Consider the following 18169-nt stretch of genomic DNA (forward strand, 5'->3'; position numbering starts at 1 on the left):
ATGGGGCCTGATCTTGTGATGGAAGAAGGGTGTAAATGCATGGGGAAAAATAGCCTCACTGTCACATACGGTGGAGGGGAACATGCAATACATGAGTACAATATTTTAAATACTGTATCAACAATATAAATACATAAAGTATATGTACATGACCATGATGATGATGGTGTTGGCTTTGGATTGACTTTTGGCTCATGAACATGTCCTAAGCCATTCAACAAGACAGCTGGTGGATGTTTTTGCTGCCCCACCCAAGCTGCTAAAGACAAAACAGATTGAAGTGATGTCACTGCTGCTGCTTATGTAAACCAGCTGTGGACCTTATGCGCTGTATGGGAATTCCACGTGTGTTAGATCACAGATGTATGTATGTGGTTGTATGCATTTCTGTGTACAGTTTTTCTGTAGTTTTGTACTGCTCTTCAAACTCACACTCATGTTTTTTTTTGTTTTTTTGAAAAAAACAAAATACGCCGAAAACAGAAAAATTCATAGAATATTATTTATTCTTTTTGTCATGCTAAATCCAATTTTAAGTACAGGGTGCTAGTGAAATTAAACAGTCACACTGGAATATTGGTGGTAATGGTAAAATACAAGATGGATCAAAAGAAAGATTAATGTGAGATATCCCGGTTGTGTATCAGATTTATTATTATTATTATTAGTAGTAGTAGTAGTAGTAGTAGTAGTATTTTTTTGTTTTTGTTATCAGAAAATTACTACAGTTCCATTTTGTGTTTAGACAGGCATGTCCAGGAAAACTGGTGTTTCCTGTATTTTTACTGGAAAAAAAAAAAAAAAAATCATATTTGGGTCATTAGATGCTGAAATTGATTCAGGGGCTATGACTGTAAGTCTCTGCTTCTAAATTCATTTATGTATGTTATGTGACCCAGATAAAATATCATGATGGTGGGAAAGGTATATACCTAAACACAACATAAGCTTTGAAATAAAAATCTTGACCCATAGAATGAGCATTACAAGTATAGATACACAGAATAAACACAAGTATATACAGTACTGGACAGAGAATAATACTGACAAATGGAAGGACATAGCTGACATAAGGAGGCTCTGTGTCTAAAGTCTCTGTGAGATTGTCAGTTAAACAGTCAGTAAAGAGGCCTTTTGGCTTTGTAATTAATGCCATGGTCAGTACTGGTTGTGCTCCACCCATGGGGACTGACTACAACTTGGTGAGCCATCACTTTGTCAGCTCATTTTACAAAATTGTACATTTTTCATGGCTGATGTCACATGCACATTCAGATTTATCATTCACTCAAACGCCTGATCAAAAGTACCCACTTATCATGAAGCACACATATGTACATACAGTACAATCAACAAGGAAAGCTTAGATACATGTATGGATATATACAGTCAATGCACAGTACAGATGCATGTTAATACACTCATGCAGAATGTCATAGCACGCACACACACACACACGCACACACATTCACCCACCTACTCAATCAGACACACAAGAGTCCAACGTGTTCTTGTAAACAGATTTCAAGGCCAGGTGAGCTATTTCCTGTCTGTCTGTTATGGCTTATATTAATGTAAGGAACCATGTTATTTATGTGCTCTAGCTGTGTTTTCAGTTGGAGGTATGCCTGGAGCATTAAACCAAATGACATGCGGAGGCTCTACTGAATTGGACAGCGCATTGCTGTGACTCCAGAGGCTGCAGTCATCATAGTAGCAAGCAGTGATTAATACTAACATGACTTCTCTTCACACCCAGAACTGACCATCTTCTGTTTTTCATCTCCATCCTGACTGCCGTCAAAAACTCAGGAACTGAGCCTTCGTCATCATTGGCATCATTCATCTCTGCCATTATTGTAATCATCAGACTAGTTTTCCTGATGTTTGTTGAGGCGCATAGCTAAAAGAGCAGGTGAGAGGACCATATAACAACAGGAATGTTTACGTTAGGGATTGCTATGGTCCCTAAAGTCCACTTTTCTGTGGTCTCTGTGTGATTGGGCAGGAGTGGAAAAGGAGGTGTGTTTGCATAAGACGTGTGTCTGTGTGTATAGATGGGCAGTTCCTGGCCTACAATTGCTTTTGGACTATTTCACAGCTCAGTGTCTGCTGTCTTGGTGGTGGAGTGGCCATTGGTGGGAGGAGGAGGCTCAGTCTTGGCTGCCTCAGGGGACTCTCCATTTACACTGGGTTTCTCCTGGGTCTCAGGAGGTGGGTTGAGAGGGGCCACAGAAGCAAGAGTGCCCCCCTGGTTCTCCTGATCTTCTGGAAAGGCCTTATCTGTCTGCAAATAGACCACAAGTGGAGCTCATCATACAACTGTTATCACCTTTATTTTGTAACATGTTAAAGCAAGCAAAATGCATCTCTGTGCCCACTTGTAAACTACATAAACATGCACACTAGATGTAATGCTATACTATTTAAAAGCTGTGCTGTTGGGTTATGGGACTAAACATCCATAAAGGTTAAAATGAAGGAAACTTAATTGTGTATTCTCTCTGATTGCTGGTCAGCAACATTCCCTAATTAAAGCCTTGGCAAACACTTTTTTTTTTTGTGCAGTTTTGATTTTCAATGTGCAGAATGAGCCTCACCCAAGACTCACAGTGGCAACAACTACTGTATATTGTACAATATGCTTACCAGCTTCATTCCCTTGCTGTTAGACCGGCGTTGGAAATAGAAGTAACCAGTAGTGATTCCAATGGCCACAAGCAGACCAGTGACAAGTATTCCCACAAATACAGAAGAATCTGAAGATGACTTGGTTTCACTACCATCCAACTACAAAAAAAGTTGAAAAGACAAGGTGTGGTTAAAAAAAGTTACATGTAAATTTGTGTCAAAAACACAAATTTCTGGTCAAATGAATCCAAAAGAAAACAAAGAGGTGTTGTTTTCTTGGTCATCCATGATGTGAGGTGCAAGTTAAGTGCTGATAATTGTGTTATTTTAAGCTAGGAATCATGGGAATATAAAAGTAGTAATCCAGGTTAAAGCTGGGGCAGATAACAGGTTTTTGGCATAGCTGGACAAAAAAATAAATAAAGGTGTGAGAGGGAAACGTAGAGAACTACACTGCCTCTGGGCTTTTTTTTCTCCAAGCGATTTAAACACTAGCTCACAATGTGGTGGTGCAGTACAGTGAGATGACTTTCACAGGAAGAGAAGGGTCTGAATTGTACGTGAACTCAAATGTTGGCATTTTATAATTTCTTGCATTTTCGGTGCACAGTTTTCTTCATGCACAGAGCGCACAGGGCCGCCCATCAAATGAGTGTTTCAGAACATTTCACACAGGCCTTAGTGTGCCTTAAAGACAAGAAGCAATTGAGTAAACCAGCTGACCACACCTTCTTTTCCCCCACTTTAACCCTGAATAATGATATCATCATTGCACAACTTCAGGCTTTGTAACTTGGGAACACTTTTTATCCTTCTGTAATGTGATCCAGACAGCTTTCAGTATTCCCAGAAGACTACTGGGAGCAAAACTTTGAATCTTCAGTTAGTTGGGAGTGGGCCCACAGCTGGACTCTTCCGTAACACTCACATCTTTGAGAAAAAGAGCAAGAAACTCAGGAGGGCTGATTTCAAATGGCAAAATCAATCCCAGGGAATCTGTTCCGTTCTCCATCTGCTGCTTGTGACCGATCAAATCCTGCATTGTCTTATTCCCTGCTGTGTCTGAACTTACATGACCGTAGCTGGAGGTTTAATTTGAACACATTTCAACAACATAACCAATTGATTTCATACTGATGGAAGAAGGAGAACAAGATGTGTGATGGATTTACAGATTTTCGCTTCTTCAGAGCAGAGAACTGTAGCACTATAAAATGTGATCCACTGATACCTGCTGTTCTGTTATCAGTGTCATGTCATGCCATTCATTTACATTTCCTTAAAGGGAATAATCTTTTTTTGTTTTTTTTTTTGTTTTTTTTTCCCAAGTGCATTTTCAGCTATTTGTTAACTGGCAGATACTTTTGGCAAAGTATTTCATGTTTAGTTTCAGGTTGATTTGGACAGATGACTTCTCCAGATGGTCCTGGCTGGATGTTACAGTAATGACCTATAACAATGTAAGGGTAACTATATTGTATTATGTATTAAGATGCCTCCAAATCTGAAGTTTTGTCTAAAGATCGGATATTCCTGTTGTTCTCTAATGTACTAAAGGCAGTTTTTCTCTGTGAAAACAAAAAGCCACGCCTGTTTGAGTGCATGAGTGGAAACATTAGCTCTCCAGTTCATTTGTCTCCAGCTTTGAAAGCAGCCTCGTGATTTACAACTGTTGAGGAATGTATGAGAAAAGATCCACTTTCATGAGGCCAACATTTCCAACTGTAGATCTTTAAAACACATTCATCTGCAGAGTAAAACACTTCCTTTGGGCACAAGGTGTAAGGGTGCAGATAAAGGCTCTTGGTTAAAGGAAGTATCACCAGAAAGTGACTGGGGTTATCTTATATCACTGTGGTCTCTTCTGTTGAATGCCAAAAAAATCAAATGTTGGTGTCTTTACACCACCTATAGTTGTCAGTAAGCATTGTACTCACACAGTCCTCCAAGCTGCCTGCTGATCCGCACTTCACATGAGACAATAAGCCAGATTGGATAAGCGAAAGAAGCCATATAATAGCACATATTCATACTCGCAAACTCATCTGTTTGCATTCATTTGGCTGAAATCTCATACAGCACAACATGTTTAATTTTAATCTGTACTGTGTGATTTATTGATGATAGAGGTTTTACTAGCTGAGGAGTTGAAAAAATTATGATGCATGCAGGCATTTACCTTTGGAGTTTCAGCACTGCTGGACCTGCCTAGGCCTTCAGCAGCTAAGGTTTTCTTTTCAGTGCCAGCATTGGTTTCTGGGATGCTATTAATAGTTTTTTCTGTGCTTGTGGTCATGATCCTGGTCGTGAGTACATCACCAACATCTGAAGGTGCACTTTCACTATGCGAAGGAGTAGTGTTGCCCATTGGGACTGAAAAATACAATTTAAAGATAGGGTTTTGTCAGGGCTCATGTATCTGTATATATTTTGAAACAACTTTAAATTAGCACTTTAAAATAAAATCTCTAAAATCCCCTGAAGTCAGGAATCCAGTGCTTTTCTCAGAACTAACATAAATTTTTTTTTTTTGAAGGCTCCTACCAGTTGTGGCAGCGGTAACTGGTGAATCACTTGCTGTGTCTTGACAAATCACTACACCTGTGAGGAAGGGAGAGCAGGTGATATGGAGAAAGACAGAGAGAGAGAGAGAGAGAGAGAGATTGCAAATTACTGTTATGTCCTTTGGCAAAGTTAGCTACAGCTTCAAGTTACAAGTCTTCAAACCTTATTTTGAACCAATTTGTTTGCATTTGCTTCAAACTTGCAGTTCAACTGTTATGATTCTTGACAAGTTCTGGTATTATGAAGCATTACAGTTTGTGCATATGTGTTGTATAAAAGAGATAGTGATATTGCAGGTGAGTGTAAGTGTGATTTTAAATGAGCAGCCTACAATTTTTGATGGAAATTACAGCAATCAGATACTTGAAGTACAATAATTACGTCAATGATCTGTGTGTTGCTACCGTTGTTGCAAAGTGTACTAAATCCCACAAAAGCAGTGCAGTTAACTTGTGGTTGTTTGAGTTCACACATATAGGTACAGGTTCTGTCCAACTCATGCAGTGGCATGAGACACAGATATCAAATGCCAAGAATTTCTGACACCTGATCAGAGTTATGCCAATGCAGCACATCTGGCAGTTGCATTGACATAAAATCAAATATTGACACTGACGAACTCTGTCCAGTTTCATTTGGTACTGAACTGCAGTAAATAACCTACTCTACATAACAACAACAGCAGTGACCTGGGCTTATGTTATTGATCATTCTAATAACTTTAGCTATATATACCACCTTTAAGAAAAGCGTTTAAATAATGGTTAGACAGTCAAGCAAAAGCACGACACTCATAAGCACAAGACGTAACTACCATGGTCTGCAGAGCCCTCACAGTGTGAATGACCAACATTATAGTGAATGCACTCTACGTACTGTAAAGTAAAAAAGTGCAAAGTTATAATTGCTGCTAATTCTTTAAGATGATTGTTTAATCTCACTGTTTTTATCTAAAGATTTGTGAAATTTGGATACAAGAGAGGGTGAAAGGTGGTGGGTAGGTTTGAACAGCTCATCCTAGTAATTTAAACCTCAAGCCCAGCTCTCTGCATCATATGCAAATGAGCAGCTAAGGTCAAAAGGTCATGACTACCTGACCACACATCCATCTCCAGGGAGAAATCTGCAAATATGTAGTAACTTTAGGATAAAGTTAGTCCAGCATCATATTCATATTATGACTGAAATGTAACTACAGCCATTAAGGGTAAATGAAGCAACATCAGGGATCACTCGCCTACTGTAAGGTGGCGGTGTAATCCAATTCATCCTGAACTTTATACACTCCCCTCCGCATGGAAGAAACCCAGTGTAGTGTGTAAACAATTTAACATCTAACCAAAACTATTCTGTAATCACAGGAAAATGTTTTCGGTGCACCACTATCATTATTTAGTTAATCACCAGACACATTTATAGAAAGTGGATTTGAATGTTTTGCATGTGTTTGTAATCCGATAAACATGGCTGATTTGAACACAGCCTGAGTAAGTGCCAAGCAGATTTTGGAACGTTTTCATCCAAAACAAGAGGTAGTCTTGCACCATTTTTCCCAGCTGGCAAATGGCCGACACGACGTGTCTATAGCTCTAGATAGGACGACATAGGATGTGGGTCTCCCCAGCAGTGTGCTCTATCTTGACAATGGCATCTACTGGTTGAACACTGACCAAAGCTGGTCATGCGCTACAATTTAATTTGTAAAGGGGAGCACAAATCTGGGCTATCAGAGCCTTCAACTAATTATGATTTAATCTGCTATGTTTAATATGTCAAAAATAGCCAGCCCACCAAATTGACTTACCTCAGTTTGCCTCAGTTTGCCTCGTGACCATAGATATTTTTTTAGAATAATTAGTATCAGTGGAAGATTTTTGAAGCATTTCACCTTTCTAAGTAGTCTGTGTTAAATGTAATACACAGTAAGGTCCCCCCACCCCCCCACCCCCACCCTTTATCATTATAGTTTAATGCTTTTTCACTATCCAGGAATCTTTACACACTGAAACTTTATGGAACATGCCAAACATTTATAGGTAGTAGTACCTCATTACTGTGGATACAGCCAACTCAGCTGAGTGAAAAGTCTCACTATATTTCCAACCAGGGCCCTGAAGCCTCAACGTGAAGCCTTAGGACCTCCAGTCTAAACACAAACACAGGGAATCTTAACACAGCATAAACACAACCTTGGACTCTCTCCAGCAAGACTCAGATAGGTTCAGAGAGTGTAAGGCCAATGTTGTTGATTATATCATCCCTGGGTTTGAGTAAATCTTGCTCTTCACCACTGGGCTACATCAAGTGGACTTCCTGGCCTGGCTGTCCTACCAGGTGAAGAGCTGTGCAGCCAGATGTAAAGAATTAAATCACAAGCTAAAGAATATGTGCTGTACACTATAGTTGTGGTTTAATATTACAAACAACCTGGCAAAAGTTGAAACTTCTTTGGCAAATGACAAATGTGATTTGGCACAGTCTCTTATAGCACCTACTGTATCTGCTGACAATTTTAGTGGATGTAGCTCCTGGCGAGTGCTTTGTTCTCTTTGAAAAGATTTACAGGACTACAACAATTTCCCACATGGTGCTGAAGTAATGAGTTACTGGTCTCAAGTCTAACCCAACTGTACTTCATGTACTTGACTCTAAATGGCAGTGGAATCTGGTGAGCTCCTAAAATCAGATACGCTGTAAACACTGTAGTCAGGTCCAAAAATAAAGCAATAATAATCCCTTGGGAGATCATCAAGAATTTCTCAAGTGACTGTGGTGGATTATTTGGAGTAATGGATTACAGTGTGAAAGGTCATTACTGAATTGGCAACTTGGATTGAACACCATCAATCACGACTTTTAGATAAGCTTGCTGTATTGAGAATACAGAGAGGACTCGAGTCTGAGCAGGAAAAACAGGATCACACAGGGTAAGGAGAAGGCCATGCATTATTATCATCAATTTACAGACCAAAGTTGCTATGAAAGCCAGATCTTTCATTTTTACATTTGGTTTTGTTTCCTTCCAGACAACCTTCTTTCACCCCTCCTCCTCACTGGGGAAAAGTCCTCCAACTCCCCCTTATACACTAACAGATGCAACAACATCATTTTAAGAACACGGCGCCAGAATCACAAAGGTGGAGATTGTCACGCCGTGTAAAAAGCGTAACGTCCTCTGGAGGGAGTACAGTCAATCTAAAAAACATCTGCTAACATGTTAGGGTGAGATAGAATACAGATTTTACTCATTTGTAGCTACGTTGCCTTTGAAAGCTTTACACTAGTTTAATGGTGGTTTCAGATCCACTCCTGGAAATACATGCATCTTGACTTCAGCATCTTGTACTGACACTTCTCTACTCATAAATGTAGAGAAGTGTTTTTTATATTATCCTGTGCTTGTCTGGACATTTGATCTACATTTAAAGGCAGCTGAGAAAATGATGAGTCCAATAGAAAAAAATGGTGAGAGCAACAATAACAACACACTTTTTTAGCATCAGATTTTTAGCACTTTCTTTGAATTTTCCATTTGACCCTGATCAAGTGAAAATCGGTAAGCTAGTGTTAAGTTTAAAAAGCCAACTCCACGAGTGGATTCTGCTAGACACCATAATTGGTCTGACCTTATCACCCTCACCAATGCTGTACTTTCTCCAAATAAACAGCCTGCTTTTATGCATATATCCACTGTATGTGTGCTTACATATGAGGATAAATATATTTTGATTTCCCGTGTCCCCGTGGGAAATGACTGAGCATGCAACCAAAATCTCTCATAGCCTTTTTATTCCTGAAATCTAGCTGCCATTGTGGTTGCCATTCCAGCTTTTGATTTTAGGAAGGGTGGGGAAGAAGCAGGAAATTGCAGTAAAAACAAAATATTGTCACACCTGATTAAATGGTTGCAGTCAGAGAGCATGAGCCGAGGACAGCAGTCCTTTACTTATGGTATTTGAGGATGAGGCCTGTTTCCTCTCTGGGGAGACTGGGGAGGAGGCCTGGAGAGGGGGACGAATGGTGCAGCTGCAGTAAGCCTCCTTGGGGAGCTCTTTCCCTCTCCACATATGTGCTATGCTGTGAAATCAGTAACATCATGCGAAAGGAGAAACGCCTTAGCCCTAAATCTTGGGACTTGGATTTGATCTCCACCCAGACTGTAGAGACAACACCTTGGATGTCATAATGAGCCACACCCTCCTTCCTTTACTAAACAGATGTCCAGAGTAGACCTCAAAGTCTCCCCTCACTCTCCTCCTCCTACTCCCATTTCCTATCAGGAAAAGTTCTACTTTATATTTTGAATTTAATCAGTGATCCTTTTCAATCTTATAGGCCCTCAAGGTAAATATAGATCTGAAAAGCGCTCTAAACCCTTTTTCTCATTCTTAAACTGTGATTATGTTTTTTTTTTTAGCTCTTTCTTTTAATCAAATGATATTTGAACTGGCCTCAAAGTAGTAGTAACCCAATGATAGCAGCGGTTCCTGCAACAATCTTAACCTCCAGTGAACAGTGTTTTTTCATAGCATAAAATTAATGTTTCGGTTCCTCCCACCCCCACTAAATCAGCTTATTACTATTTGTTGCAATGAAAATCTCAAAAGCTATTAATCCCAGGAATATAGCACTCAGGCCAGTGAACACGAGAAGTATTTTTGTTTCTGCACAGACAGATAACAAACGCTGACTTTTTGCACCCTGTCCACACCCCTGATATTTTCAAACAAAACACAACATACATTGGGGGGGGGGGGGGGGGGGGGGGGGGGGGGGGGGGGGGGGGGGGGGCTTGGAATGTTAGCCAGCCACATCCTATGACAGGATGTGGACGTCACAGCAGATTGTACACGGTGACCTCTTCGAACTACAGAGACAAACATGCTGGGGACCACAGATAACAGCCATCAGCAGACATGTCCTCTTGGAGTGGGATTACAATGCCGACTGTTACACACAACTGGAATACAGCCAGGGACTGTTGTCTGCATTATAGTGACGGGATGAGAAGATTTCACTTACTGATATACTGTATATATTTCTTTTATTTTACCCAAGCCTATTTTTTCTCTATCTATTAAGTATGATGCAGTACTGACAAAACTCTTGAGCAATAAAGAAAAGAAAAAAGTAACATTACTACTTGATAGCAGCCACTCACTATTGTTTTTATTCAATCTCAGATTTACTCATTAAAATAGTTTCAGCAGGGCAGTGAAACTCAAAACCTATGTTTCCAAAACAGTCCATCCATTTTCTTAGAAACTGGACACACCAGCTGTTCTAAGACGCAGCTAGTTGCTCTCTTTTGTATCTATGGACTGACTCCAGCTGCTGTTTCAAGATACTTTGAGGGGAAAGATTGAAAACAGAGACTGAAACATATAGCCCTAAACAATCTGGGTTTGATAGACCTGAGAGTAGGGAGCCAAAGTGGAAGAGGAAGCCAGAGAACTAACTGCAATAATTTAAAAACCTTTCATATTCCTAAACTTTTGCAGTTTCTCCTGCAAAAAGGAAAACTCTCACAGAAACACATACATTACAAAGGAATGAGGTGTTCCAAACTGAGGCCCTTTAAGAACAGTAAAGGCGTGCAATCTTGTGCTTTCAATTAGGATGTATAAAGCATGCCTTCAACAATGTGCAACAATTAATGTGAACATTAATTACTAAGAGCTATTTCTCTGGCAGTCAAAAAAGCCTCATGAATGCTCATTAAGAGCTTTTATTCCCCTGGGAAGACAGTTTATTCCTCTTTAAGGACATTCCAGCCTGGTTATCCAACATAGATTATGTGCTTTATGTGGTGATTGTTTTCTACTGATGTTATGACATCCTCATAACTTTACATAAGTCAGTGTAAGGTCAGTTTGCTGCTTAGGTTTTGGTTTGAAACCAACATGAAAAAACAAGGTAGGGCAGAATAAGTGGATTTTTTTTTTCAAAGTTCTTGTTTTGTGAAAGAAAATTCCTCTTTTGCCTACATAATCTTTTTAGGTCAGAAAGTGAATATTACAGTACACTACACAACTATAGAAGGTGATGTACAATTGTATACATGGTGGCTGAGGGGGACACATTTTGAGGATGTTCGTTAGTTGAACATAGAGCTGATTTTTATCTGAGCAGAAACATTAAGAGTTTCTCTCCTTTTTGACATCTTTTACTGCCAAATTTCCGGTGCGGAAAATAAATGAGAAAGTAAAAGAGAGTTTTTTTTTTTCTTTATAGTGGTAAAACCTAGCAGTGGTAAAATTGCAGCAGGGTGCCAGGAGAACAAGGAACAACAATCTCAGCAGAACAGCAGTGACTGGAAAAAGAAGATTTGAATGGCACCAAAGCTTCTGCTTTTCATTAGGATTGTTTCACAAGGTAAATATTGTTGCTTGACAATCTATTTATCGAAGCCAGCTCCTTCTCGTGGATGATCATTTAGTTAGTGGTTTTGTTTTCTTTTTATTAACATGATTTTTTTTGGAACAGCGCTGGCTCCAAATGAAGATAATTCAGCCTAAAGTGGCTCACACATTTAGAAATCACTGAAGCAAACTGGCTGGTTTTACAGAACACAGGCTCCAGGTTTAATTTCTTTGCAAGCTCACGTGGCTCCTCAGCTATGACATTGGGCCCAAGTGGACACACACCCTAGCCTGACATAAGACCACGATCTGCCAAGGCTTACATAAAAGACCCACACCCTCCAGCAGATGACGTGACTCAAACTTCATCATCACAACTTGAGACTGAAAGAATGCTGGTCAATAGCTGCAGGCCTTGAGACAGAGAGTGGCAATATTCTGCTCATGTTTACACTGGCAGGACAAAGTTGCTGTCTGAGAAACAAAGCTTCAAAAATGTGAGTGCAGGGGCGTATCAGTGCTCGGTGCTTTCTTTTTAAAGCATTTAAGTCTTGACCTTTTGATCTTTCACGAGTTCTTGTTCAGAATGAATTGGTCTTGTATTTTTACAGCTCTTCTTTTGTAATTAATCACACCTTGTTGTTAATGCCTCTCGTATCAGTGAAGGCCACCTTCATATGTCACTCAAAAGCATTGATGGCGTTGCACTTCGACACATACGCGGAAAAGCACACAAGCACTTTAATGAAATCTGGAGTATCCCGACCATGAGTGAAAACTTTTTTTTCAGTGTGGTATTTTCTAGCAGCAATTGTTATAGTCTGTTCAGCTCTGCCTGAAGCTCTGACTTAGCAACAGAAACAGTCATTGTAGATGACAGGCTGAAGTAAATGAGACAAGATGTTTTCCCCCCCCTTCTCCAGAACAGATTTAAAGCCTGGGTTTTCCCCTGAAATCTTGACACAGAGAGAGCCAGTTTATAACATACTCCAAAAAAGTGATGAATGACATCATCCAAAATTTCAGTCCTTGGCCATTTCAGCGCTACATATTTGCACGCCTGCATAAATACTGAATTATAGCCACCAGGATGTGAGAATATAAACTCAATCTGTTTGCAGGCAGGATGGTTATGTGAAAAGGATGTTTGCTCTGATAAACCAAGTGAGTAATCTCCCCCCCAAAAACATCCTTGAATGGCCACTTGAACCTCGTCCTGAACACAAGTCAGTGCCTGAGATGAGATGTTGATATCCCAACATGAGAAATAAACACGTTTAAAGCCTGGAACACAAAACTATTTTGATCTCTGTAAAAACTTCCACCTTATGATAACTGCATGGAGGGACTTTTTTTTTATATATATGTATATATAACCTGCCTTTTAAAATTGTTTTAATGCTTAATGTTATGCATAATTAAGACATATATGACTTACAGGTGCTGTTTCATATTGCTCAGTAATTAGTTGTGCTAAAAGATACTGTTAGAAGTCAGCTGTTGTGCCCAATAATCTCCGGCCAAAATCAGCATGAAATTTGATATTCTTTATGGATGCATCTTGTTAACCAAGCTGGGTGGCTAGTGCTAGCTCACTGCTGTATACTAATGGATGGTTGCATGGCTATCTTTTAAGAACAGCCTATCGGTAACTAATCAGGTGCATCCAAGCTTATCCTGTTGCTCTTTCATTTTACCACAAACTAAACAACCTTTAGTTTGCGTGAACCTGTTCCTAACCTAAAAATCTAACCTAAAGATATATATCAGCTACAAATGTAATTTGAAAAGCCTCTCAACTACATATGAATAGTCCTCTGCACTCTTGCAGCAACACTGCATTACCATTAAGCCAAAACACTTTGAAAACATCTTCTGCAATACGCTGCTGGTTTGTCACATGCCACCAGACCCTCTGTATAGGTGTGTTGTGATATCTGGCATCTTGATTGCCCTTCACTGGAGTTTCAGTAGCTACTCACCACTGCTGATGGAAAGCACCCCACAATGCTTTGCTGTTTTGGAAATGTTTTGCCTTTATGAAAAGTCTTTGCACCTGTCCGTTCATCCCACATCCAACACGTGAAAGTGAGAACCAACATTTCAGTTTGTACATCTAATGCTCCAAGACACTGGATACACTATTATTACAAAATATTCAGGATTATTCAAAAGGTCAAAATGCCACATTTTGACAGACTTTGCATGACGTGGGACTTTCCAAGACTTTGCAAAAAATGTGTTTGCTGATATTTGTGGTTCCCAGATATCAGAGAGAAAAACAAATAATTTCATGTCACAGTTCTGTCTTTTTCTGTCTTTTTAAAAGAAGTTTGGTATAAACTTCCTCACTTCATTTGAATTTGTCACAGTGACTGCTAAATCTGATACTGCATTGATCAAACCCCCTGGATCCACAACAATCCCACAATGAATGTGACGAGATGAAAGATTTGATTCAAGGCTCTGCGTTTATCGGAGAAGACTTGAAAAAAGAGCCTTTTTTATGTAGATCAAGACAAGTATGATGGAGAAAGAGACATTAAAACTCTCTGTGAATTATGACATCATCAAGGGCCAGACTTCTGGTATTCCTACAATCAGAGAGGCTCGTATTGTCAAAAGAAATGAAGTGACAGATTGTCTCTTGTGACTTAGCACTGGGACCCATGTGAATGCTATCAAAGCAAAAGCCAAAATAACCACACACACACACACACACACACACACACACACACACACACACACACACACACATATTGACATATAGTAAGGTGAGAAATGTTCCATTTTTTGTTTTTCTGAACAATATGTGACCATGCCTCTGCAAAGTCACATCACAATGTCAGTTGGACACAAGCATCAACAATGTATCAGCTTTGTGTGATCAGAGGACTGCTGCTGGATGTGGTAAAAATAAAAAAAGAAGCTTAGGGTGGGTCAGCAGACATGAGACAACACAACTGTGGTATTCTTAAGGTGGAATTCAGAAGCTGTGTGCTAGGATGTAAGACAAAGGTGCAATGTTTGTGCCTTTCTTGAAAAGCTAATTAAGATCACTGCTGTTGTGTTTCCATTTAAAACATGAATTCTCCTTGAGACTTAAATATTGAAAATAAACACTGATTTGTAAATAGAGCAAAAGGCAAGATGATCATAGTTGAAATCATGATAAGTGGCTGGAAACAAAACCAGCTAATTAAATGAAACCAAATTCTTGACACAATAAAACTAGATTAAACGAGTTGTTTCCAAACACCAGTGTTAATAACTGGGGTTGCTGTGGCTCAGGTGCTTTAGTGGGTTGTCCACTAATGACAGGTTTGATCCCTGGTCTGTCCACATGCCAGTGTGTCCTTGGGCAAAACACTGAGCCCCAAGTTGCTCATGAAGGCAAGTGAGCACCTTTTACTGCAGCTCCACTACTGGTGTGTGTGTGTGTGTGTGTGTGTGTGTGTGTGTGTGTGTGTGTGTGTGTGTGTGTGTGTGTGTGTGTGTGTGTGTGTGTGTGTGTGTGAATGGCTGCATGAGAAACACATTGTTTGCATTATAGCTTTATAGAACTTACCTAAGGCTAAAGCGTACTATGGTGCATATCCTATATTATTTAAACACAAATAAACAGTTGATTATTAGATCAGTTTTCTGACATTATTTATCAGATTTTTAAGTATTAAAACGATAGAGGGAGTTGTATTCTGTTGGAATAATAAGGCTGCTTGAGATGACTTTGTAACTAGTGATGCTGGGCTATATACATATAAAAAAGTAATCTGCGTTGACGGGGCGTGCCCAGAGTAATTAGATTTCCATGTAAATTTAATTACCATCTGTTAGGCTGCTGATGCAGGCGGTATGTGGTATGCCTTTTTACTGTACTACAATCATGTTCTGCCGTCCCATGTTCATTTCCCTTTTAAAGTTAACCTTTAGTTATTTTTTATCAGAATTGAAAACTCCTCCTCATGTTCCCAAGGTCACTCTAAACATTTACCGCCCCTGTGGCCTCAGCTCTGCAGAAGTCGTTACTCTGGGCTGAACTACAGTAGAACTGGACCTGGTTTACAACTAACGAGGAAGCTACATCATCCAAGCCATACATCACCCTGCAATTAGCATCAGGCCTCCGACTGATTTGGAGTGGACTGCTCAGTGAGTCCACATACATCCACATAATTGCACACTTGTACACACAAAGGCACACACACTTTTACTGTAAGGAGCATGGATGAAAGAACTATTTTTTTCTCTGATATGTGGTTACTTTGTCAAATGTAGCACACATGCAGCTCTCTCTTACACATCAAACTATCTAAATACAGTCCAGCATAAAACATTACACTAAAAACCACTTATTCTATCTATAATATAAAATACATTTACATATTCTGAGACTGTGTGATGTGGATTTTATTAGCTCCATTCAGATACACTGCAGGATATAAAGGATAATGATTCTGCACAGCAGCTTGCACTTCTGAGCAAACCCTTTGTGTCTGCAGCTGCTCCACTCCTAACCATGCCTGTTTGCATCTGTGTGCAACCTCATGGTGGAACACATCAAAGTAAATCCCCAACTAGTGTGTAAGCTACTACGACATAAACAAACTTGTGCTGCTGGAGTATAATGTTATAGAGACTTTTAGACACACAACTAAATGAAAAGCTAAAAAGTTCAGTTTGACACACAATATAAAACTCTCTGTTGATAGAATTACTATTTATGATGAGAAAAAACATATGAATATAACATACTATAAGCAATACTTATAACAATACTCACTGCTAAGCAATAGAGTGCAGAGCACAAGAAGTCCAGTCATCTTTCTGCAGAGTCCATTCATTCGCCACATGGATGTAGCCATCCTCTTTGGTCAGACTCAGTTGGTGAGATTATGTCAAAGCAAAAAAGTGTTTTCACACTGAAAGTGAGTGTGAGGGTGGGAGAGCTAAGGGTCTTCTGTGAGGTCTGAGTGAGCAAGATAGATGAGAAAGATAGAGCCTGGCTTGTGTTCTGTTTCTCTTTATATGGCTCGACTCCTTTGGCCTCTCACTCTGCTTTTTCCACACCCCCTTTCTAACTGCCTCCTGCCCATTTTCCACCAAAGCAACGCTCCCTTTTTTCTTCTTTCAGTGTGTTCCTGTGTGTGTGTGTGTGTGTGTGTGTGCGCGCATGATTAGCAGGCCAGAATGGGATAATGAGATGTTATTGGGAGATATTTGGCAGCAGACCTAACTTTATTTGTCGTAGGTTTGTTTCCTGGTGAAAATACTTGAATTCTTTCACAAAAAGTCTGTGCAGTTTGTGCACTATTTGGATTATTTCTGCAATTTGGTGGTTGTGGTTAGACTCAAGAAAGGTTTCAGGTGATGCTCTAGCAGAAATATGAGCCATTTCCAGTGACCTGTTGATGAAAAACAAGTGGAAAAAAAAAAGCACAGTACAAAGACATAGACACAGTTTTGAGAGAAGAAGAAAACTTGTTGTCCACAACACATTTGGCTTCAATTTGTCTAAGGATTTGCAGAAAGGCAAAAGAAGAAGAAGAACAATATTTTTCAATTTTGATTTCTGAGGATCCCACATTCAGGATTCATTCACGGGCCGGAACCTATACTAGCTGCCATGGGGTGAGGAGTGGGGTACATCCTGAGCAGGTCACCAGTCCATCACAGCGCTAAACAGAGAGACAGACAACCATTCATGCCTACATCCAATTAAGAATCACTAATTAAACAACCATGCGTGTCTTTCTAATGTAAGAGGAAGTTGGAGTGCATGGTGAGGACCCGCAGGCTCCTCTGTGTGAAGTGTTTAAGCTCTAACTATGGAGGGGCCAGCACCTAGAGCCATCTTGCTTTGAGGTGACATTGCTAACTACTGCACCACTTTGACGATGCACATGGTAAACAGAAAGAGCTCCTCTCGTCTTCTTCAGGTTGCGAACATACGTAGCTGAGAGGTCTGCAAAAGCACATGATGTCACACACAAACTTGGTTGCAATTTTTGTGTCCCTGGACAGATGACTGTGGTTTTAGTGAGTCATCTATTGAATGGCACACAAACACATGCATGCTTACATATACCCTGCATTTGTCAAACATTGCAACACACACACACACACACACACACACACACACACACACACACTGAGATCATAGACAAAACACGTGTTGTTTCATAGTCACAGCAGATCAGCAGAAAATGGCAAACTGCTGCATTTACATGTGGGCTGTTGTAGGAGTGTGATGAGGGGTCCTCACCGTTCGTGTTCACACAGGGTTGTGTTGTTCCACATATCTGTGTCAGCCACATCTGGAATCACTGGAGTTCCACTGCAGGCTTTTTGAGGACTGCCAGGAGACTTGCTTGTCAAACAGTGCAACCATATGAAGATGAATGCAGCCAAGATCAGGCTGGTGACTGGGACCAGGCACCCCTGCAGGTCACCTTCTATGTTTTCATAGCAGATATTTTCTAAAGAGGCACTTTAAAAGTTTAAAGTAAATAAGAATGTTAGAACTGCACTTGCAAAGACTTTCTGTTAATTTATGTGAATTCTTGCTTTTTACACATTCTTTGCACTTATTTTTCATATCATGAAATTGT

At 39.9% G+C, this 18169-nt stretch overlaps 1 protein-coding gene across 1 annotated transcript; it reads right to left on the reverse strand.

Annotated features, from left to right (window-relative positions):
- Positions 1 to 520: 520 nt before the first annotated feature.
- cd34 (CD34 molecule) lies at positions 521 to 16583 on the reverse strand. Its single transcript, XM_030733800.1, has 5 exons — positions 16342 to 16583; positions 5176 to 5232; positions 4811 to 5004; positions 2650 to 2790; positions 521 to 2287 (listed from the first exon to the last, which is right to left on the reverse strand). Exons 1-5 carry the CDS (start codon positions 16421 to 16423, stop codon positions 2096 to 2098), a joined length of 666 nt encoding a protein of 221 aa, XP_030589660.1. The 5' UTR covers positions 16424 to 16583; the 3' UTR covers positions 521 to 2095.
- Positions 16584 to 18169: the final 1586 nt, after the last annotated feature.

This window comes from Archocentrus centrarchus, chromosome 7, assembly GCF_007364275.1.
Source record: "Archocentrus centrarchus isolate MPI-CPG fArcCen1 chromosome 7, fArcCen1, whole genome shotgun sequence".
Lineage (NCBI taxonomy): Eukaryota > Metazoa > Chordata > Actinopteri > Cichliformes > Cichlidae > Archocentrus > Archocentrus centrarchus.